This window comes from Schistocerca serialis, chromosome 3 (assembly GCF_023864345.2).
Source record: "Schistocerca serialis cubense isolate TAMUIC-IGC-003099 chromosome 3, iqSchSeri2.2, whole genome shotgun sequence".
Taxonomy (NCBI): Eukaryota; Metazoa; Arthropoda; class Insecta; order Orthoptera; family Acrididae; genus Schistocerca; species Schistocerca serialis.
The window spans coordinates 323,226,493-323,251,706 of NC_064640.1; the positions used below are offsets into that span (position 1 = coordinate 323,226,493).

At 42.3% G+C, this 25,214-nt stretch overlaps 1 protein-coding gene across 1 annotated transcript in view; it reads right to left on the reverse strand.

The window, feature by feature from the left end:
• Positions 1 to 25,214, reverse strand: part of LOC126470807 (uncharacterized) — a 495,505-nt gene that overhangs the window by 425,278 nt on the left and 45,013 nt on the right. The window contains exons 4-5 of the mRNA XM_050098819.1: positions 11,840 to 11,960; positions 11,680 to 11,794 (exon numbers count right to left, since the gene is read on the reverse strand). Coding sequence (XP_049954776.1) covers positions 11,680 to 11,794; positions 11,840 to 11,960 — 236 coding nt within the window. The remainder of the gene's footprint in view (positions 1 to 11,679; positions 11,795 to 11,839; positions 11,961 to 25,214) is intronic.

Genomic DNA, 25,214 nt, shown 5'->3' on the forward strand with positions numbered 1-25,214 from the left:
GGAAATATCTCAAATATCATCAGTCGGCAATACCCTCGAGAAAATCATCCCATAGTAAAGTATGATAATAAACAGGGAAAATCTGTATGTCCTAACTTCCATATTTTATATCTGTATACTTGTAATCTATATGTTCATAGGGTTATTCCCTTAAATGTTTAACTAATTATAAAGGTAGCGTTTACATACATGAGACCGTTGAAATACATTGTCTGGCAAAAAAAGTGAAGCAGCCAGAATACGTTTTCGGATGTCAATGTAACCTCGTACACGTACACACCATGGACTACTATGTAAATTGCGATACTCTCTGGCAGGCAGAACGGCCGTCAGAGTGCATTAGTGTTGATATCAGCACTGATAGGGTATATGAAAGGCATGAACAACGTCAGATGTTGAGTGATCTCAGTGAGGAACAGGGATGTGCCCTGTATTGGTGTGACATAGCGTTAGCAGCGCCTGACGCAGTTAAGGGACCTCTCTGTGGGTCTCCATTTGGTTGGTTTGTCGAATCGTACACTATCCAGATTTGTGGGGCATTCGGAAGTGACAGTTGGTCGATAATGGACTGCATGAGGACGTGAGGGCAGGCATACTCACTCTTAAGGTTCTGGTCGACCAGTTCTGATCACAAAAAGGGAGGATTGCCATCTTGTGCAGCAATCACATCGTAACACATTCATACCTGTGCCTGACATCAGAGAATATCTAGTGAATTCGGTGCAATACTCTGAGACATCTCGCAACAGTACTAGCGCCAGCTGGACTTGGCAATTACCATCCCATGGGCAGCCTGCCGTTAAAACCACAAAACAAACTGCTGAGTTTTGAGTGGTGCCATGAACCAAGAAGAAAGGATTTCAGATGAATAACGTGGCATTGTGTTCAGCGATAAATCGCCCTTTGATGCTACCCGGATGACCATCGTCATTGAGTATGGCGGCGATCTGGGGAAAATTCCCATTCTTACAATGTTTTGGAGAGGCACAATGTTGTTGCTCCTGGCGTCATGTTGTGAGGAGCTATCGGATGTCTTGAGGTCACGGCTGGTGATGTTTGAGGGAACTCTGAAGACATAACGGTAAGTCACAGACGTCCCGCGTCCTCTTGTGTTACCCCAAGTACTATAGTATTACAACGCCAGTTATCAATGAGACAATGCTCACCCGCAATGGAAGGTATCTCTGTGAAACGTCTGTGTGAGCTTGAGGTACTTCTACAGCCAGCAAGATCCCTAGATCTGTCCCCGCTAGAACATGTATGGGACCAGTTCCCCAGTGTCAGTATCGAGGATATCAAGGAGCAATTATAACAGATGTGGTGCAACTTGCCTCAGGTGATGATACAACGGATTTATGGTACTCTTCCCGGCAACGGCCTTGCCGCAGTGGATACACCGGTTCCCGCCAGATCACCGAAGTTAAACGCTGTCGGGCGTGGCCGGCACTTGGATGGGTGAGCATCCGTGCCGCCCTGCGCTGTTGCCATTTTTCGGGATGCACTCAGCCTCGTGATGCCAATTGAGGAGCTACTCGACCGAATAGTAGCGGCTCCGGTCAAAGAAAACCATCATAACGACCGGGAGAGCGGTGTGCTGACCACACGCCCCTCCAATCGGCATCCTCAGCTGAGGATTGCACGGCGGTCGGATGGTCCCCGTGAGCCACTTGTGGCCTGAAGTCGGAGTGCTATGATACTCTTCCAAATCGAACCAGTGCATGCATCCAGGCTAGAGCGGTGAACCTCATTCAGATAAGTGGACTTATACTGCTAAGTTTTTGTAAATTTGACTCGATTTAGTAATCGCTGATATAACATGACACTACCTGAGCCTATGGTATTTCATTACGTTTCCTCATCCCCTTCTGGGTGCTTCACCGATTTTGACAGTCTTTGTACGTTGTAGGAGAAAGCGGAGGAGGAGATTAGTGTTCAACGTTCCGTCGACAGTGAAGTCATTAGAGACGGGGCACAAGCTCGGATTAGGGAAGGATGGGGAAGGAAATCGGCCACGGTCTTTCAAAAGAACCTTCCCGGTATTTGCTTGAAGCGATTTAGGGAAATCACGGAAAACCCGAATTAGGGATGGTCTGACACGAGTTTGAACCGTCGTCCTCCTGAATTGGAGTTCAGTGTGCTAACCACTGCGCCACCTTGCTCGGTGTTGATGTTGTAAGCCACGTAGCAGTATGTCCACGTAGCTTCATTTCGACAACTTCAGTAGTTTTCACCGAATCCTCACCCTCCTGAAAAGATGTTTTTTGCAATAATTAGGTATCTGTTATTTCATGATGTTTTATTGCTTATATTTACACTGCCACAGTTTGTAGTTTTAATCTGACCTTACGATCAACTTTATACTACCATGTACCGTTTCGGTCAAGTGTTTGAGCGCAGGGAAAAAGGACTCCTTTGAAATTACAAAATTGATTTTTGTCCGATTTTCATAGCCAAATGGAGATTGGAAAATGGAGAAATAGGAAATCAGTTTCAGCAGTATGAAGTCAAGTTCTGCAAAGAAAAATCTTGGTTTGAAATTAGTCCGGGTACTTAAGAAAAACTTAATTAGTTATTTGAGGGAAAGTTACACAATGGATTTTTTTCCGTTCGTTACGACAAAGGGAGTAATAGATGGGCAAATGGAGTATCAAACTGACCTGCGTGAAGCCTAGTCTTGCAAAAAAATATTTAACTGCTTAAAAGTAATCAAGTTAATTTAGAAAAAAACGTAATTAGTGATTAGAGGGAAAATTGAAATGTTGCACGAACATCTACTTCCAGCAATTTAAAAGAAGTGTCAAAAACTATCAAATCACAACGTAAACTAAAACTTCTCTGCTTTCTCTTCATCTATAAACTTTTAATAATAACAGAACACGGATTGATATTTAAATATATTATATTTAACGCTTTCTGAACAAAATTTCAAAATATAAAAAAACTGAAATAAATAAATAGTATGAATTGTCTAAAAGTAAGAAGTAAAATAGATTACAGAATCATTTGAAGCGCCTATGATTATTTCTCGAAATTATGCACAACAAATGAGATGCCAATTGAGAAATTAAATCTGACTGTTTAACATAGAATCTTAGAATTTTGAAGACTACTAGAGCAACTGATAGCACTTCATATAGGGATATCCTTACGTCACTAACGCATGAGCATCTCAGTTGATGTATATGATTTTGAACATAATTCAAAGGCGCGTCAGATGTTTCTCTAATCTACGATCGCCCAAAAAGTAACGCATCGCATTTTTTTTCTCCGCCGAAAACAATCCTATGAATGCGAAACGTTACGTATGTATTATTTGAAGTCTCGTGAGTGAAACGTGCTAAGTTTCCGTCACTTCCGACGGATAACGTAGCTGCAGGACAGTTTCAAAATGGCGTCTGTAGGTGATGTACGTCACAAGCAACGTGCCGTCATTTAATTTGTCACTGCAGAGAAAGAAACTGTGGGGAATACTCGCAAACGCTTGTGCGAAGTCTATGGAGCATCCGCTGTCGACAGAAGTACAGTTAGTGGCTGGCCACGGAGGGTTGGAGGGTGAGGTCATCAAAAGGAGGTTCGGTGGAGCTCCACGATATGCAGCGGCCGGGGAGGCCATCCGCGGCCGTCACACCTTACATGTTGCAGCGAGCTGATGTTGTCATTGGCGAGGATAGAAGCATTACGACTTGGCAGTTGGTGATGCATCTGTTAATCAGCAAAGGAAGTGTGGATGCAATTATCCGCACTCTTGGATATTGAAAAGTGTGTGCAAGGTGGGTCCCACGGTGTCTAACGGTGGATCACAAATCGCACAGAAAAAACATTTGTTTTGATTTGTTGCAACCTTATAAAGCTGAGGGGGAGCCTTCTTGTCCTGGATTGTGACTGGTAATGAAACCCGGGTGCACCATTTTGAGCGTGGAACAAAACGACAGTCGATGGAATGGCTCCATCTCCACTCTCCACAGAAGAAAAAATTCAAAGCAACTGCTTCCACCGGAAAGGTCATGATCATTGTGTTCTGGGACTGTGAAGGTGTGATTCTCATTGATATGATGCCAACAGGCGGTACCATTAATTCAGAGGCATATGTCAACACATTAATGAAACTCAAGACGCACTTCAGAAGACTTAAGCGCCACAGCAACCCAGAAGATGTTTTGCTGCAACACGATAACTCTCGGCACCACACAAGTCTGAGGACTGCTGAACACATCGCAAAACAGGGTTGGACAGTGCCCCATCCAACCTACAGCCTGACGTAGCCTCCTCAGACTTCCTCTTGTTTGGGCCATTAAAGGATACGATTTGTGGAAGACATTTTGAGGACGATGAGGAGATGATTCACACAGTAAAGCACTAGCTCCGCCACCAGGACAAGGATTCGTACCGGCAGGGCATACACGCCCTTGTTTCGCGCTGGGGGAAGGCCATAGAACGAGATGGAGGTTACGTGTGGATAAAACACCATTCTTTCGTGTGTGTGATTCTCATTATGTTCAATAAAGAATTGTGAAGAAAAAAATTGAGGTATATTACTTTCTGGGCTACCCCCGCATTGTATTTCTTTCTTGTAGAGAAATCATTTCACAAAATATTTGACTATTTTGTTATTCTGCTTTTATTGGATGAACGGTTATGAGGCTGTCATGAATCACAGGCCTGATCCGGAAGGAGTAGTTCTTCATTATAATTCCATGTCATCATTGTGCCCTGAGACACTGTATCTGCAATTATGAGGCAGAAGATTGTTAGAAGAATTATATTACAGTGTTAGTTATAGAACTTCCTGCAGAGATCTCCTAAAAAGTTGGTATTTTGGCAGCTGCTTCATCACACATACATTCATTAATGGCCTTGTCATTATAAAAGTTTCTTTCTCAAAATCAATCTAGTGATTTACCTTACAATCACTTGAAGGACGGCGCAATAGAAATAGCCATAACCAGTTTCTGGCATTTTCTACTGTTTTTGTTGTTGTAAGACATGAGATTCTGTATTGTCCAGAGTTTATAAATATTTTAATTTCTACATATATAAGTGATGTATAATATATTAAAGCTATTCGGAAGACGATTTTAATTCTTCAGTTACAGAATCTTATGGTGAGTAAAATTCCGTATATTTGTTAAATCTAGTTATATAGCTTGTGGACAGTGATATCATGTTTCGGCGGTCTTGCACAGAGGTACAGAGATGGTTTATAGGAGGTACATTTGCCTTTTTTCAGGAGGTGTAATTAGTTTAGAAATCTTCTTCACATACGTCTACCGAAACGCTTCCGAATGAGCCACAAGTATAACACTTATATCTTCTAGGTCGTCATGATAAATGTATGTATTACAAAGGAATTCATTTCTTTTCTTAATGAAACGTGCACACTCAGAATTTAAGTGTAATCCCACCATTGTTATGTCGTGCTGTAGCATACCCCACTCAAATCTACTAATCATTACTGTGACACTCTTGCACCGACTAAAGAAATCTGTAAATGAATGAGCAGCTGTTCTCTGAATACTCCCTGCCTATTCCATCAATTTAGAGTGATGTGGCTCCCTGTCTAACGAAGAACTTGTCAAAATAAATTTTTGTAAATAAATTATACTTTTTTGTGATGAACGTCAGGGTGACATTTTCTTTCCCTACAACTAAACTGCTCAAAAAGTTTTACGTCACCTTCATGAGTTGCATACGTTCTTTTGTATCGGAAACCTCTTGCTGAATACTCTTTTGAAAACAGGAAATCTCTACGTAAAGATACCTGTGTAATGTGGTAACAGCAGACATCCTTTGTCATTACAGTTCAGCACAATGCGCTATGTCTCAAACCCAGTGAAGGGTGCAATACGGCTTTTGTACCTTATTCCCTCTGCTAACATGCCTCTAAAGGCCATTTCAGGCTTAGACTATGCGAGCCTTGTTATATTACGGCAGTAACAGTAGACAGCAATGGGAAGTTATCGTCCGAATTGGCACATTATCATTCAAACATTCAACGGCTAGCGAGAGACATAAAATATCTAAGATAACCGTGCCTATACGTCAGCTTACAACCGCTACCTACAAATTAAGGCTGGTAGGTACCACGAAGAGACTGCAAGAGAACTGCTTGCTGTACAAACCCCCCAGCACCATGGTGAGCGAGGATGTGACGAGAAAACACCCTGAAGGGGACTTAGATCAATGGCACTTTACCAAGGACAGCAAAAATATTTTGATTGCCGTATGAGAGTTCGAAGGCGTTCATGTATTATGCACATAATGGGTATGCAATTCGTCACGTTCAGCATTGTGGTGGGACTGTCATATTTTAGGCTGGTACCATGTAACGATGTCGGACGCTGCCTTCAGTGTCAAGGGTAATTTGAGGGCTGTGCAGTATCGGGACAGAATGCTTCACCCTACTGTCCAGCCCTACAGTCAAGATTTCCGTGACGGGTTTGTCTTTAAATGTAGTAATATGCGAGCTCACCGCGTTCGCCTCACGAGTATCCTCTTCCAGAAAGCGGTAATCAATTGAATGTAGTGGTCTGCTGCATCTTCTGACATAAAACGATTGTGTATGATTGAAACTTCCAGTCCATCGTCGCAGAAGCCGTCCTTAGACAATGGTTGACCTCAGGAGGGCCGACATTTGTGTGGGACAGGACTGAGCAGCAGATTATCGACACCTTGTGGGCAGTATGTGAAGGAGGATCCAGTGACGGTGGAGCATGGCACAGAACTTAAACCAGCTGTAAAATCTGTCTACAGACTGTCGAAAAGGCTACCTTTATTTGGGCTGTTGTGTGACATTATCATCATATATCACCATGTGATAATGACTCATTTTTGCCGCCATTTTGTGGTTAATTTTATTTAGAGTGTACTGTACACATTTGCTAGGAGGAAAGCTCTGCGTTTTTTTCACTGCGAAGGTATTCTGTCTCTACGGCCTATTTGTCAGCAGAGCTAGTCAGTGAATTTCATTATGAAGGGAGGAGGTCCCCTAGAAGTTGGGCAGTTTTCACAGAAGTAAGTCTCTGGCCTGCTTAGTGCTTCCTATGGCAAAACTGGCGTCTATTCTAGCCTTGATCAGCGGGTGCCGTGCCACCATTGCCATCCCCATAGAATACATTCCGTATTCTGCTGGGACATCAAAGGACGAGACACCGAGATGCCACCCAGCCAGCGTGGAAAGGTCCATTGCTTTCACTACAGAATATGGTGTAACCAACTGAACTAAGGCACTGTGCCACTATTTTGGCATAAAGAAGCAGAACAATCGATGGGACACTGCTCCATCCCATTACCAACCCCATATTTGTTAAGGTGCATTTTGTACACCAAGAGCGGATATTTTCTGCAGAGTTCTCCCATTTTTTCGCGAAATAAGTAATATTCTAATCCGTAACACTGACAACAGCACTGAGTGCAAAAGAGTTTGGGAATGTAAGTGTTACAATTGGAGTAGCGCGATTAGTAATCTGTGCAGCTCGTAACTTGCTTACTTTGCCACGGTAATTGTTTTGCTTAATTTGATTACGATTTGTGTCATCTTGTTTTATCTTAACTTCGATTTCACTAGTTGCCCAGATGAGCAGATTTTGTTGCTCTTTGTCCATACAGCGTTCCACACATATTGGTTTCAGTGCTAGCATCATTTTGTAACAAGATTTGAGTTTTAGAGAACTTTATTCTCTGTTAATGTCTATTGTTTTTCTTATCAGCCATTAGAGAAAATAAATGTCTTTTAGTCTTAGTCTTTTTACATTGTTCTACAACTTTCCCATAGTTAGGCGAACTACTCGTAATAAATGGAACTTGGTTCACATCTAATCTTGTTGTTGTTTGTCGGTGTAATGGTTGTACCCTTAAGAATTCAGAGAAAAGAACGAGGATTGCACTCACTCGTCTTGTATAACCAAAAATTTGTTTTATAACTAGCATTGTACTTACGTATCTAGACTCAGATCCAGAATTGGGGCCCAACTTTCAGTTGTTTTCACTTTGTTGCAAAGAAAAGCTGCTTCTTTAGTTTTATAAGTGTATCTGCAGGGTTAATCACCTAAAACTTACAACGCAAATATTGTGGAAGTGGAGAGTGCTATTGATGTGCGGTTTTCACAGAATGGATTGGTAATCAGCGGCTCATATTGTTATCCAATAAACAAAGTGTAATAATATTTATAAAGTGTATTTTTTGTGCAAACGTACACTTTTGTAAGTAGAACAATGTCTGTTGACATTAACAAACTAAAATAGGGTAATTCAAGATGTCCGTGGTGTTCGTTGCAGGATCATAGTGCGAGTCATTTACGTGACATGGTATTTTCTAAGGTTTCGATACCACCACTTGTTTGTGCCTTTCAACCAACATAGTTGCTAGGTACGATGTTGTTATGTTTGCTCCCACTGTGATTGTGTATTCCTTGAGAGCACTGTGACTTTTTAGCGTATGAATGTCCACGTAGTAGGTCGTGAGTGGACAATGGGACTTACTAACGCAAAAATGGCCGACATGCTCATGGTGTATGGAGCGTGTAGGAAGAATGCAGTTCGTTATTGTACGGTGTATGTGGCAAGGTATCCCAACAGACGTCAACCATCTCGGCAACTGTTTATCAGCTTCTTCAAATAGTTACGTAGAAGTGGTAGTGTAACACGTAGACAATATAACAGAAGGAAACGTGTGATGACAGAAAAGGGGGAAATTAATGTTCTTGCTGCTGTTGCAGTTGATCCGCTCTTTAGCTCCCCCGCAATAGTACCAGTAAGTGACATGAGTAAGGAAAGTGTCCTACGCAGTCTCCATCGACATAGGTTCCATCCCTATCACATCTCTCTCCATCAAGAGCTGCCAAGGAGCGATTATGAGGATCGTGTTAACTCCTATACATGGACATTAAGATAGCATACTCCAGATGTGTCATGTATCCTGTTTATTGATAAAGGCACAAGAAAAGAGGTCCTATGAACATGTGTCCGGAAACGGACGGTGTGTGTGCAACGACAACAACTCGTCCCGGAACACAGTACTGATCTACATCAAATCCACGTCAAAATAGATGTTCAAAATGGCCTCTATTGGATTGCAGGCGACAGGGACAGTAGTGGTTGTCATTCAGGATACGTTGGATTAAACTTGGTTGGCGGGTCACTTGCCTGGAGCTCGTATTAGGGATCGTCTCAGTATCCTGTAGAACCCGTTCGTCTAAATCTCATGTTCGCACAGTCCGCCGCCTCCTTTCAATTTCTTCTGTCTGAAAGGACCCATGACCTCAAAAACGCCCAAAAAGGGCTTGAAATGTTGTGTGCTATGGTTGGTGTCGGTGAGGTACCTGTCTCGACAATTTCCATATGCTTGACCGTACATAAACACGATCTCGGCTTGTTCCAAATATGAATACAGGACCGTTTCGCTTCTTACACTACGACACGTCGATTACACTGCCTGCAGCACACAAGGAACACACGGTATGTGGTCAGAGGAACTGCCTTTCGTCAGTGCCGTCTACTGTGGCAAAGATGCATTTCCAGACATGTTCATAGGACCGCTATTCCTCCGTTTCCAGTCAGGAATCCGTCCCTATAGTTCGTCGGTGTTATTAATGTTCAACTGCCACCGTTAAATCTATACCCACACAAGTTCTCATACATGTTGGTAACGCAAAACTTTTATGAACTAATGTTAATAATTAATGAAAAACACATTTCTATTAATACACATTTATTTTGCCACGACCAGCTTCGTTTTCTTATATTATCATCGGATTAACTGCAGTTAAATAAAACAAGAAATTAGCCTAAAAGCTATAGTACTGTGGTACATATCGTAACAAATAAAATAAGCAACTCACACTGCCTACAGTCTTACAACAAATCACCGAGTCATGCTGGTGTCATGATATAAAATATCTGAGTGTCACACGTAACATTGGAGACAAAATCTGGAAACGGCGATCACATAAACATTCTGCCGGTCACCTGACGAAAGCATGGCGAGCAATAACTGCATGCGACACGGCATGATGTGTAGATGCGAGGCCCACGAGAAAGACAGGCAATGCACATGTGACACTGCAGGTCTTACTACGAGTGCCAGCAGCCGTCTCCGGAGGGGAGCGAGTAACTGTTTCAAAAGGGTTTAATAATCCTTGACTGTGCCTTTAAATTTAAGCAAGCTGACGACAACAGACGAAAAATTTAAGATCTGTAGTTGGTAACTCTTCAATTACATATTGATTTCCCTTGGGACCTGCACGGAGCCGAGCGAAGTGTGGCAGACAAGTCGATTAGTATGACGTCACGAGTTTGTTCAGGGGGAGGGGTGGTCGCGTTTTTCTCGTGTGTCCCGGTGTACACTAGTCGGTCCAGAAAGAGTCAAATACATAAATATACCACTTGACTTCAATCGAGTGTGATGTATCGATTGTGGGATCATAATCGTCGTTTCCAGATGTTGTTTCTAACTTTATGTTGAAACATCCCCTTAGAAAATTTTTATAAATGACAGTGCTGGAAAACCTCTTACGTTATTTGATTTTCAAACAGCTGAACAGAACTGAACGTACTCAGACATTTCTCTCTTCACTTATTCTGATCAACACTAAACTGACAACCAATATTTTTAGCGCAACGCAATCTGACTTTCAATAATCCCTACAAAAGAATGGCCCTGACTAACAATAACCTATACCTTTCATGAATCACTTACCTCACAAAAATCTTCGTTACTCGAACTACTGCAATACAGCGAGCGCCAATACTGCCAGCTAAATAAAAGATTCTAACTACTGAAGTCACTAACTACTGATAGGCATAGTTAGCAAATGAAAGATTCTGATAGAGAACAAAGTTTAATCCAACGTATCCTGAATGACAACCACTACTATCCCTGTCGCCTGCAATCCCTTAATAGTGTTCAAAAGTCATAATATATATATATATATATATATATATATATATATATATATATATATATATATATATATATATCAGTTCATGACATCCAGTCTTACAAATTTACTGTCTCTGATGGACACACGTCCAGATCATCCGCTCTCAAAACTTCGCCATCTCTCTCCCCACATCCACCACTGCTGGCGGCTCACCTCCAACTGCGCAACGCTATGCGCTTTTCACATCCAACTGCCCACCACTACAATGGTAAATATTCCAACAATGCAAACCAGCCACAGACTGCACACAGCACTGTCAGTGATTTTCATACAGAGTGCTATGCGACGTTACCAACATAAAAACCTAAACAGACTACTTACAATGTGTGACAACCAGACATTTTATATCACGGTACTAGCACAACTCAGTTATGTGTATTATGACTGTTGCCAGTGTGAGTTACCTATTTCAATCGTTTTGTTTAACTGCAGGCAGCCTGAGGATGTTGTAAAAGAGCTAAACTGATCGGGATACAACAAATATGTGTTAATACAGTTGAAGTAGTTGTCATTAATCATTAACGTTATAGCCAATAAGCTGTGAGCTCAGTATGAGCAAGAGTACTTTTTTGAACAGCTCACACTCTTGATATCGTTCCACATGATGTTGCTCGTGCCACATATCTCGGTTCTACTGACTCCCGTTATTGATTAGCAATGGCTTATTTAAACGTTGTCGTAATTTCTCACGATGTTTACACGGTGCCACGACTGTCGACCAGCTCGCATTTAGAAGACTCACCGTCGAGGTTCTTGATGGTGACGTGGCACTTGGCATAAGACTTGCGGCGGGGTGAGCCGCCGTCGTAGGCGAGGACGGTGAAGCTGAGCTGCTTGTAGCGCGGCTCGAGCGCCGCCTGCAGCGCCACGAGGCCCGCGCCGTCGCGCCGCTGCAGCGCCACGAGCGGGCTGCGCGACACCAGCGCGTAGTACACCTCGGCGTTGTACGAGCACTCGTCCGCGTCCGTCGCGCGCACACGCAGGAACGCAGCGCCCACCGGCGTCGCGCGCGGGATCTCCACTCTGCAAAAGGCACGTCGCGATACGTTCAAATTCCTCGTCTCTCTAAAGCTGTCCTCATTTAGCAGTGCTTCACGTGCGATTACGTATGTCGCACTTGCTGTTATGGATAGTTGTTGTTACGAGCACCACTTGTCAGTTTTGCCGATGCTACGTCCGCTATCTACACTGCGCAAAAGAAGGATTACTTTTTGAAACGCCGTCTTTTTCCCACACTGCGAAGTGTGAAATTTGGCTGAAATGTGCCTACAATCTTCCTCTGTAATAATGAAGAAACGTAGCAACCTACAACGCGACCCTCGAACTCGGCGATGCTTCAAACAGCAAGGTGTCAGCACATGTGAAAAAAGGCAAGATGTGCAAGGTGGGTTAATGAGGTCACGTTGGGGCCAAATTTCACCACAAGTTTTCCCAAATTACATCGTGGACATGTCACGCCATGGGAAGGTCGTCATACCCTCTTCTCTTACCCATATCCCATCCCTTCTGTTGATCCATCTGTGATCGAAAGCAGAGCCGCGATCCCCAGCGTTCAAGGCACGCAGTTTTCTTATGGGTGGCCTATGGAAACATTTCAGATACTCCGTCCCTGAGGACAATATGTTGCTAGAACCCCTTTGAAACTGATGTGACCCTTATGGAACGTAGCGCGACCGCAGCTTTTGCTCTCGTACACAGTGCAGAAACACTAGGGACCATTCAAAACCATTTGAAGAAAATTCAACCTGATTCGAAACAGCAAAGTGTATTTACGCTTTTTCAGTCCTCCTGTTTCGTACCCTCCTGTGGCGTGACTACATAGTGGTGCGACACTGATCTCTCTACAAGAGGGCTGAAAAAACAACAACACCCTTTGCTGCTTCGGATCACGTTAAAATTTCTCGACTGGTTTTGTACGGTCCGTAGTGGTTTCATGTTGTGTACCAGATCAAAAATTGCTCTCACGCTACACTCTAAAGGGGTAAGATAACGTTCAACGGTGTTACAGCTCCACGATGTCCTTAGCGAAGCGGAAAAATGGGGAAGGGGGTTGTCTGCAATGTCAAAGTTTGTCAAGAACATCACACTGCAAACTTTATTCGTTTGCGACCACGAAATGTGTGCAAATGAACACCCAAAGGGCAGAGGTGGTTTCATTGACGGCACTTTCTGCCATCTCCAGAGGCTTTCTTGTATCTATTCCGAGCAGCGGAGTCTCTGAATTTTTTTTTTTTTTTTTTTGCGTGTGTTGATAACTCTGCTGTTTGAAGCGTCGTCGAGCCCGACGGTGAAATCGCAGGGTTCGACTCTTCTGCATAATTACAGAAGAAGTTCGTTGGCATCTTTCAGCCAAATTTTAAAATTCTGCTTCGCAGTGGTAAAAAATGATGGGGTTTCGAATAAGTGACTCTTTGATTGATTTGCGCAGTGTGTTTGTAAATCATACGCGGGTTATAATTGAAAGTCGATATTAAATTACAAATTACAAAATAATGAAAGGTGCGTCTCATATGACTCTTAAATATGCTCGGAATTACAGGAAACACAAAGAAAAGAAAGCTTACGTCTAAAGAAATCCAAAAAGCCTAAGGAGTCCAGTGCCGAATGAATGTGAGAGCTACGGTAGCGTCGAAAAGGAAATGAAGAAATTGTAAATGTTCAAATATATGTGAATTTCTAAGGGACTAAACTGCTGACGTCATCGGTCCCTAGACTTACACCCTACTTAAACTAACTTAAACTGATTTATGCTAATAACAACACACACACACCCATGCTCGAGGGAGGACTCGAACCTCCAGCGGGAGGGGCCGCGCAGTCCGTGACATAGCGCCTCAAACCAACCGGCCACTCCGCGAGGCAAGAAATTGTACGAAGCGATCACGTATCAGACCCATCGGACATACAGTGGCCGCTGATAGACCAGACTTGTGAGTTATCAAGTCTGCAATCATTATGCCACTATGTGCAATCATTGCATCAAAGAGACAGATAATTAAATTACCTGTTGGTATGAAACACTTGCTATGATTTCGAAATGAAAATTAAAACACCTGCAGCTGTCTCTTTTTCATTTAATTTATTTATGTATCCAGTTTCGGTGTTCCATGACACCATCTTCAGGCTCCTTGACCAACGTAAATTGGGAGGAATCCAGTCTCGTGTGCAGTCATATCCAGAGTCAGTATTAAATAACCTAGGTCTAATTATCTCTAATTTACACGACACTGTCATTTTGTTCATCAAGCGACAAGTCATCAATTGACGATTGACGAACTAGGAGACAGTGTCATGTAAACCAGTGATCTACCGACACAGAGCTGTCAGTTGATGTAAGCCAGAGATCTATGGACACCGGTTATTTAATACTGGCTTTTGTTACGACTGCAACACGAAATTGGATTTCTTCCAATTTACGTTGGTCAAGGGGTATGAAGGTGGTGCAACGGTACACCGAAACTGATTGCGTAAATAAATTAAATGCAGAAGAGACTTCTGCATATGTTTTAATATTCATTCCATAATGAACAGCCGAAGTCGTTGTATCCATGTATTACAAGGTCCGACATGCAAAGATGTTTGATTTAATTCCGACGTTCTTTCGAAAAATATACAGCGCGGTACAGACCTGCGCACACAAAATTTTTGCATTATAGTCAAGAATCTGCATCAGACATAAGCTCATCATACAAAGTACTAATACTATCTTAAAAAGCACACTGATCGCTCTGGAAAGCTGTATATAGTGTAGAACTGATAACAGGTGGTCATGTGACCTTTTACGGCTGACGTAAGTCATTGTAATGAATTGGTGTATACGTGCCAGTCTGTTAGCGCATTAATATGGGTCACCGTGGAAATATAACAAAATGGCAGATAGGAATTATCATATTTGGACATGGCCACAACACCCAGAGACTGAATTTGCTCCAGCCGGCCGAAGTGGCCGTGCGATTAAAGGCGCTGCAGTCTGGAACCGCAAGACCGCTACGGTCGTAGGTTCGAATCCTGCCTCGGGCATGGATGTTTGTGATGTCCTTAGGTTAGTTAGGTTTAACTAGTTCTAAGTTCTAGGGGACTAATGACCTCAGCAGTTGAGTCCCATAGTGCTCAGAGCCATTTTTTGAATTTACTCCATCTGTCGTTATACCAACGTGGACTGTCCAAAGTTTCTGGGAGAAATGATTTATCGTTCACATCCTTATAAAAAAGGACGATTCAATCACAATCGGTTTTAATATTGATGGGAAAGCGGGTCCATCTCAACCAGTTTCGAATCGAACATGGGAAATGGATTTACATGCAGTGGATATTTGGAATCGGGTCCCTTGCAAAAGGCCATTACCCACAACGGTACGTATAGTTGCTCGTCTTAAATGGGTCAACCATCACAGGAACCGGACCGTATCTGATTGAAGGCGATTCGACGACTGACGAGAGCCCTGTATAAAGTAACGTCAAGGTATTTGGGCGTAAAGCAGTGTTCCAACTCAGTGCCCTCCTACTAAACTTTTAGTTTTCTAGTTACCTGTCTTTTTCGGAGGTAGAAGGCACAGATCGTTAAGGTTCTTGAAAGTAAAAGGTTATAAAAGTTGACTTGTTAGGTACAACTGATAAAATTAATGGTAGAAAGGAGTTAAGTTTGCGATCATAAATGAAGTGCCATACGAAATTAGCTGTAAAATAAAATTTGTAATATCACACTGTGTATGTATTACATTAAAAGAAAACATTTTGGGATGATAGAAAATATATATATATCAGAAACACACTGTCGAGAAATTCCGCCTTCAGCAAGACACAGTTTGCTTATTATTGTCTTAGCCATACATGTTTCAATGCGTTATGTGCTGTCTTCAGTGAGGTTTTGTTTATCATTGAGCTTGAAAAACGTTATGACATGTTAACATTTTGTGGAAATTCATATGAAATTAGGCTTTAAGCTTTTTCTGTATACAAAGGAGTCATAATACCGAGTTAATTTTGCATTATTGTAAATGTGTAGCTAAAGACACATATTATACAGTTTAACAATAAAAAGTTAAACTCTTCGTGATGTTTTGAAGTAACGCTTACAGTACGACTCTGGGAAAGAAGATAGTTATTATAAATGTATAACCACTTCCTTTTCAAAATTAATGCAGTAGGTATAAGTTTCAACAGAGCATAAACATATAATATTTCAAGTCTCAACTTTCTAAAAGTGTGCTTTTAGCTAGGTACATATACCAACATAAAATTAATGCCTGATCATAACTGCTTTCTATATAGAAACAGTTTTAAGCGATTTTTTATGAAGCTCCACAAGATGTACCATCAGAGCCAAATGTATATAACACATAGCTGTTGAGAATGGAGGATGTAGTTACCAGTTATTTTTTGTGGCCTAAATATTTACATACCCATACGGATATTATTTAAAATAATCAGACACGTACTGGTAGGTGCGATATTCACACAGCTATGCGGAAGATATATAAGCCCTCACGATTGAGAGACAATTTATATGAGGTTTAAAAGTAACTAGACTAATGAAAATCTTACAAAATCAGGTTTAGGAAGAAAAGAATCAAAATTTCATCTTGTGCATATTATTTTGAAGAAGATATCAGACCAAAATTGCTAAAAGCTTTCTTAGGATAGTGCAACATTTATAAAATGGTTTTTAATGACGAAACGTTATTGGAATGAAAAATATATCATGGGACTGTACAAAAGACTGTAAGAACTATATTGTGTGATTGTTTTAGCACATTCCAATTTATCCAAAGAAACCTGTAGGGTGACTCATAGTCCTAAATAAGGGATAAGTGCCGATGTCTTCCGAGTTATTGAAACTGAAGAAGAAAAAGAGTGGAGAACCAATACCTTTGCCAATAGAAATACTCTCAAAATTGGAGAGGTGCGTTGGTTGTTCAGAAATTGAGAATCTATGTTCTTGGATGGAAGGTGTTGGTTTATGTAGGTAATAAGAAATTTTAATTTTTGCCACGCTAATGACCTACACATGGTAGATTGAAAAGATGGGTATTATGTCTGTAAAAATATAATGCTGAGGTTATACAAGATGGTCAGAAACAGTCTGAAAAGCTTCTAATGGTGTTGCAGGGTAGGTTATGCTGAGAAATAATTGTTAAAAAGTTCGATACATTGCACCATTTCTGAATTGATAGGCATTGATGTTAGTCAATCAAGCCATGCGCGCGCAAGTTGAAGTATCCCGCCTGACAGAATTATTATCAGTTGTTCTCATAGCGTAGACGATAGTACACGAGCATGCTTACCCTTTGGCTCGGGTTCGATCCTTACTACCGTCCCATGTCCAATTTTTGTATCGCTCTATTGTTCAGTCTTACTAAACAAAACGAAGAACACGTTTGGCGACACCGTCTCTGGCGGGCCACTTGAATAGGCGCGCACAACTGCCTGACTGGCTAACTTCAATGCTAATTAACTCGGAAACGGCGCAACGTATCGAACTTTTTCTTAACTGTTACTTCTCAGCACAACTTACCCTGCAACAACCTTACAAGCTTTTCAGAGTGTTCGTGACCAACCTGTATATTAACGAGGAAGTGAAAAAATTGGTGGCAGACATTAACACAATTTCTCTGGGGTGCAGACTGGCATCAATAACTTCAACAAAATACACAGGAAATAAGCAAACTCCTTTACATTAAATTCTACTGCATGGAGAATACTGATAGACGGAGCTGAAAAATATGCAGGAAGAAGAAGCTAACGAACCCGTACTGAAAATGATTAAAGTAAACTGAGTAAACAAAGATGGAGCTATATTAAATGCAAATCTTCCTCGGAAATGCTGTGTCCCATCACACGTGCCCCAGTTATAACACCACGCTCAAAGTCACTTAAATGTTGATAACCTGCCGTTGTAGCAGCAGTAACTGATCTAACATCTGCGCCAAACACTTGTTGTCTTATATAGGCGTTGCCAACCGCAGCGCAGTATTCTGCCTGTTTATATATCTCTGTATTTGAATATGCATGCCCTTATCAGTTTCTTTGGCGCTTTAGTATATAAATTCAATTGGTATCTTCCTGAAGAGAAGCATTCTTGTTGGTGTATTTGTTGGCCGACAGGATACGGCAGTGCAGGTTTAGGAGGGCCAAGATGTCTTTCCTGCAGTCCCCAAGTAAACGTATGCAAGCTGGAGAGAAAAATCGTGTGTACTCTTTTCGCAGGAGAAAAGTGTAGTTTTGTGTTCGGAATTGGGGCAAACTTTTTTTTATTGCTGCATGATCATTTTGGAATATGTAGTATTTCTTTGGGCTGGAAAAAATCACCTCCACTATGAACAGATGTTGGACACATTATCAAATTTTAGAAAATACTGTGTAGAAAGGAATTTAAACTCAGTAATGTTCCAAGAAAACTGTGTAAGGTCCTAACCACACACCAGACGAGTAGACCAAGGCTGATGTCGATCGAAAGTAGTCACCTGTGTCATGCCCCCCCCCCCCCCCCCTCCTTTCTGCTGTCGCCACCCCGAGTGTCCACTTGCCGATGGCGTGAGAACACAACTCATATGGAGCTCATTGCAGTAGCTGACTTCAACATTAACGTGCGAAAAACTGCTTTTGCAAAAATGGTTCTAATGGCTCTAAGCACTATGCGACCTAACTTCTGAGGTCATCAGTCGCCTGGAACTTAGAACTAATGAAACCTAACCAACCTAAGGACATCACACACGTCCATGCCCGAGGCAGGATTCGAACCGTAGCGGTCGATCTGTTCCAGACTGTAGCGCCTAGAACCGCACGGCCACTCCGGACGGCCTGCTTTTGCACTCGTATTCATTATAGATTATGATTTCCATAGCAGCTTCATTGCTGACTGACTAGGTAGAACAAAGGGCCCTTAATTACGTGGGTAAGGAGATGCACTACAATTTTAACGTTTCTTTTTCTCCTTGGAACTTTCAGCTACATACAGTTGTCAGCAGAATACGCTGACGCTAATGCGAACAGAATATTTCTGCATTAGCCTGAGTACGCTTTTCAACATTCTCTTGTACCGATTGTTGACTGTCCACAGCCATTGGGACGGTCTCCAGTCAGGTACTTTACTTATGCAGACTTTGTCATAACTTGCATCCATTGATTAGTTTGGGAGGGGTGCCATAAACCCGTTGTGTCCACTCCTGAGGCAATTTGGCTCACAACTAATGTAAAGGATCTTTGGTATCCTGGATACTGGCACTGGCATGGAGTTTACGTCCGAGCTAGACCCACACATGTTGTATCGGATTCAAATCTGGGGATCTTGCTGGCCACAGCAGTACCGCAGTATCAAGCAGACGGTTCACAGAGATACCTTTCATGTATGGACGAGCATTGTCTTATTGATAAAAAATTGGCCACGTGCCATGTGTAGACAAGCACTATCCTGTTAAGAAAATGGTACCACAATACTGTCGCATGCGAGGTAACACATAAGAATGCAGTATGTCCGTGAAGTACAGTTGTCCCGTCAGCGGTCGCTCAATCAGTACCATCCGTGGCCACAAGTCATAATCGATGGCTCTCCACACCACGACACCAGGAGTAACGCCGCTGCGAGTCCACAAAACATTCGAAGAATGGGACCTCTCTCCAGGTGGCCACCATACTCGCTGGCAATCGTCATTCGGGCTAATGCAAAGACGCAGTTCATCGCTGAACGTAATACAAGGTTATTCATCAGCAGTCCATGCTTTCCAGTCGTGACACCTTTCCAAATGCTGCCGTTTTTATTGAGAAGTAAACGGCCGCCTATGCATGGGACGGTAATCGTCTAGGCTGGTTGCTGCTAGTCTCCGATCATTGGTGCAGGAAGACGCATAATGATACACGGAATCACTTACTTGTTCTCGAATGGCAGGCTCAGGCGTGAAGGGGTTACGATGTGAGTAGTTCACAATATGGCGATACTCCCTTATGGTGGTAAAATGTGATCGACCGGAACCTTGACGACGACTATGTCTACCCACACCTTTGAATTAAGTCCAACGATGGATAGCTATCAAATCCGAAGGCCTCACAAATCTTGATATTGTATGATTCGACCACCTGCCCAAACGGAGGCCCACAATGAGGCCGCTGCCAGTCTCTACAGGTGCTGATAATATTGTTTCACAAGAGTACGATACATCTCCAATTTATTCACAGTGATCACAAAACGTCTGACGCTGTTCACATACCTTATGAACCCTATCACATCTAGTAACAACACTAAACAGCACGATGCTAATGGGCTCTGGTTGCCATTCTACCTATCACGGAGAATTACTTACTCACAGATGATGTGCAGACATCTGGCTATGTCTTCAGAGTGCTTCAAATTTTTTTGCCATGCTGTGTATTCACTGATGCAGCGTTGGTCTTATTGGTTCAACAGATATCGATAACTGGAGGAATACGCTTTTGGGAAATTAGTACGTTATGTGCAGTTGAGATATGAAGTCTTTCATCCCAAGAAATTAACAGAGAAGATAAAAGAAAACTGAGTCTTTAATAATTATTTTAAATTTGAAATTTGCAGGGAAAATGTATAGAGTGATCCGCAGTATTTCCTCGAATTAGTTCTCTATTATATGTATGGTCATTCATCTATAACCAAATGAAGATTTCCTTATGTGTTTGATGCAGTAGACATCTGTAAAGGTTTGTGTAGCTGTAACTGTTGAGAAGAAGATACGGTAAAGATCAAAGCAATAGGGAGCGACAGTTTCTCTGAAAGAGTTGGAAAAATGAAGTGGAAGAAATATATATACCATCACTCAACATATCGGAAGGAATTACAGGAGACATTGCCAAACTTTGCAGCACATACTGAACACATACAGTAAATATAAAATATGAAGCGACAATCTGAGAGAGTTTGAAATTTACATGAACTCGTTGATACATTCAACAAAAAAATCATCTTATTATGACTTTTTGACAGGGGGAAAACTACCAAATATATCTGATGAGCTTTTGAAAATCTCACAATGGAAATATGTTACTAGAAGAATGGAGAGAATTAACTCTGCTAAGTATACTGGCAAAGGCAAAAAAGAGAACAGAACAGAACAGAACAGAACAGAAAATAACTAAATCATAGTAATTCGAATTAGGACAGTTGGTACCTGTAAAAGCTCAGACCAATTAGTATGTTCAAATGTGTGTGAAATCTTATGGGACTTAAATACTAAGGTCATCAGTCCCTAAGCTTACACACTACTTAACCTAAACACTTAACAAACACACACACCCATGCCCGAGGGAGGACTCGAACCTCCGCCGGGACCAGCCGCACAGTCCATGACTGCAGCGCCTCAGACCGCTCGGCTAATCCTGCGCGGCCCAATTAGTATGAGTTAAACTCTGAGATATAGACACTTTATAGAAAACACAAAATGGTTAGTAGAGAGTGCACAAGAAAATCCGCTTGACAATTGAAATTCAATCCGTCTCTGTAGCGGAGTAGTCACTACGGCTGACTGCATCGCGGAGGACCCGGACTCGATTCTCCGTACTGCCAGGGATTTTTTTTAGTGGGAGTACTGATTAGGGATGCACTCAGCCTAGTGAGGCCAAGTGAGGAACTACTCAACTGATTAGTAGCCCCAAGGCCAAGAAACACAGCAATGACCGGGAGAGTGTTGTTTGACCACATGCTGCTATGTACTGTACCTGATGACACCATTGGCAGTGGATGACATGGTGGTGAGTCAGGCCTGGTTGGCCCGTCTAGGGGCAGAACGCGGAACTTTACCTTTTAACTGAAACTCTGACTGGTAAATCGTCCTATTCAATTGGGAACTGTAATGATTAGTAGTGAATTTTGTGAACTAATTTTAATAACAATGTAATAAATTCAGTTTTGCTCTTTCATGTAGTTTAAGTGTGATATGTGAAGATGGGCAGCTATTGGCACATGGATCACAGCAGTGAAGTGTGCATGAGCTGGTGAGAACTAATGCCATCATAAGTTCACACATCACTGTGTTAATAGAAGAAACGGTGTTATACAGCTACTCTCAACTTCATTGAAACCAATCTCATGTGTACAACAATTTGTGGTAATGATTTGTAAGTTATTAAGAGACTAATGATGCGCTTTAATACAGGCGAAATTTTACATTATGCTATTCTATACATTCAATTTTTTAAAAAATGTGAATAATAAAAGAGAAGAAAGGAAAGCGCCCCAGGGATCATGGCGGACTCATTACTTGAAAATGTCATGGATGAGCCACCCACTCTCAAAAAGCAATGAAAACTTTTTCCTAATATTTTAGGAAGTATTTCAGACATTTAGTAGAATCTGAAAAGTAGTACCGCATTCGTCTTATTGTCAATTAAAATGGAAGGCTGATCTAGAAATATACTAGCTAATTCCTTCACGTTTAAACATAAAACACAGTAAACTAAAATATGGAGCACTGTAGCCTGTTCTAAGTAAGCATCACAGATAGGAGAGTCCTCGGCTTGGCTCAAAACGCCATGTTTCATAAGATCGTGTCCAATACTTAGACCAGTGGAAAGGACCTCCTATTGTCTAAGTGGATGCAAGGAGGTACGCCAAGACCGTGTTATTGTGTTTACTCGCCCCAGCTAATTGTCTATCTGTTCCAGACATTCTTCTACCCCTCTACATTTGATTCCATATCTCAATTGCGAGGTGATAAAATGCCTCCTTGACTGCTTTCTTGCAGCTGATCTTTCTACTGTTACTATTATCATGTCTCATATGAGAGGGGCTGAACGCTCGACTCCTCTTGTCAGCTGGGAGTATTACTGTTTGATAGCGTAGGCTTATATTGTAGGCGTCAGCAGGGATATAAGAGTCCATCCATAGAGAGTCTCGAATGCTTGGATAAGCCACGACAACTGAGATGAGGAAGATTTCCCAGAGGCTGCTCACTAACGACTATTTGTCCTCAACAGCCAGTCACCCCATTTGCACGTAGCACACCTTGGTTAGGATGTTCTTAACGGAGATTTGTACCCTCCTCGCATTCCAGATGGTTAAACCAAGATCACCACTCCATGGCTTATGGACTGCCACGGATGCAGTGATCATTACCGTCCATGAGGAAAGGCAGAAGAAGGACTGGGCAATTCAGGAGAATTCACTTTCCAGTGCAGCAAAGGCGCAGGAGTAATTCAGATGATCAATAGGAACCATCCCCTCCCTCACACTGGATACTGTGGCTCAACAAGCAAAGTGTGTCAAGATGCCAATGTGCCACTCGAATATAGCACAAGTAAAGGGAATGAATGAATTAAGTATAGTGAAGAATAATTAACGTCAGAATGACGAAACGTTGCTCAGGCTATGACAGTATTAAGATTTTCATAATGATGCTGATCGGTTCAAGCTGCACGCAATAATTTTAAATTCGCTCTGGTTTTTGAGGTCACAAAAAATTAATTTCAATTCTGGAATCTCAAGTTACTTATGTAAAAAAAACTGGTGAATTTAAAATAAGTTCTTATACCAATCAGTGGTGATTTATTGTGTATTCTTGAATGTGGTGAATCCAAACATCACAGAATTTAATTATCCAGTTCGTGTTTGTGTAATTGCTTATGACGAGTACCCGCCCAGAAAGCAATCTACTTTTTGGTAGCGGAGCGGCAAGGGCATACTATTTACGTCCTGGCTGGGCGCGCTCGCGGTAGAGGTTGTATTTATTGCAGCCGGCTTCGCGTGTATAAACTCTTAAAGAAAAGTACTAAGGCACAGAAGACCACGCTGAAGTTCACGTTTTCTAACGATTATGCAAGATCTAAGACCCAAGAAATGGAACACTCTTTTCGAGACAAAGTGCGAATTAATCAAAATGACCTCATTGACACCCATTTATGGATCGTGAGCAGTGTTGTCTACGTCAATCTGCGTACAGATGAGGCATATGGCAAGATACTGAATGATGTCAAACGGGGATTAAAATTTCGACATTCAGACGGCCACACAGGAGATTCGTCAGTGGATCATGAGGGATTAGGTGTCCGCACCATATGGTTCTTTGAGCTGCTCTCCGTGGTACCGTAAATGATGGTGAAGTCGTATTGCAACAATATTGTAGAGTGATCAGCGACACCGCCGGAAAATCGGCAATTTCATAACTTACCAAGTACTTAACGGTGAGCGTTAGGTACGCACTCAGTTGAGAAAACGTGCCCTCATATTTGTACATTGGGGGCTGCAGATCCATAGTGATATATGACGGACAGCCAAGTACCTGTTCCGGATGTGGCAGTGAGGACAATGTTCGGTCGGAATGGCTCTAGAGGAAATTGATGCAATTGCAGAAGCGACAAACAAGTTACATATGCGACCACTTCTCTTCTGGTGACATATGTGGCGGCACTTCGGGACAAGCCAACACCGACGCCGAAGGCTTCTACTGATCCGTCGACTCAGAAGGTGGCGGTAATACCGGTTCATATGGTTGAGGAAACACCGAGCACAATTAACGCTTGTCACAATATCGCCAGTGCCAGTGGGGACCGAAGGAAGACTGGAGCAGGATGCGAATGTAGAGACGCATGACATGACACTCGACGAAGTGGAGGATGCACACCAAGAGGAACTCCTCACTAAGACCGTCGACATACATATGCTTAAGAAGCGTTCGCTGAAACGACATAAAAGGCGCAGACTCAGTCAAGACGAAGCCCATTCCCTGTCATTTGAGATCAGTGATGATTGTAAGACATCGGAGCATTTATCACGATTGTAAGACATCGGAGCATTTATCACGAGAGCTGCAACACCATGATGATGCCGTCTGTGTGCTTTCAGATGGTGAAAGGATGTCATGCTCTTGTAACTATTCTTCCCCTGCAGATCCCGTCAAGACGAAGCCCATTCCCTGTCATTTGAGATCAGTGATGATTGTAAGACATCGGAGCATTTATCACGATTGTAAGACATCGGAGCATTTATCACGAGAGCTGCAACACCATGATGATGCCGTCTGTGTGCTTTCAGATGGTGAAAGGATGTCATGCTCTTCTAACTATTCTTCCCCTGCAGATCCCGTACACTCTTCCAGATTCCAGCAGGATGTGACAGAGACATCGCAGACATCATCCGACAGCACGGATTATGGAGGAATTGTGTGGCTCCTGAAACCCTCGACTGGGGCGACCAAGAAGACGACGCCAAAGGGCTTAACACACACAGTGTCAGGGACGCGGTGGTGGAACCCACGAACTCAGATGACTGATAATGTTTGACGACTACAAGAAGGTAGCTCCACAATGGAAACCTCGAGA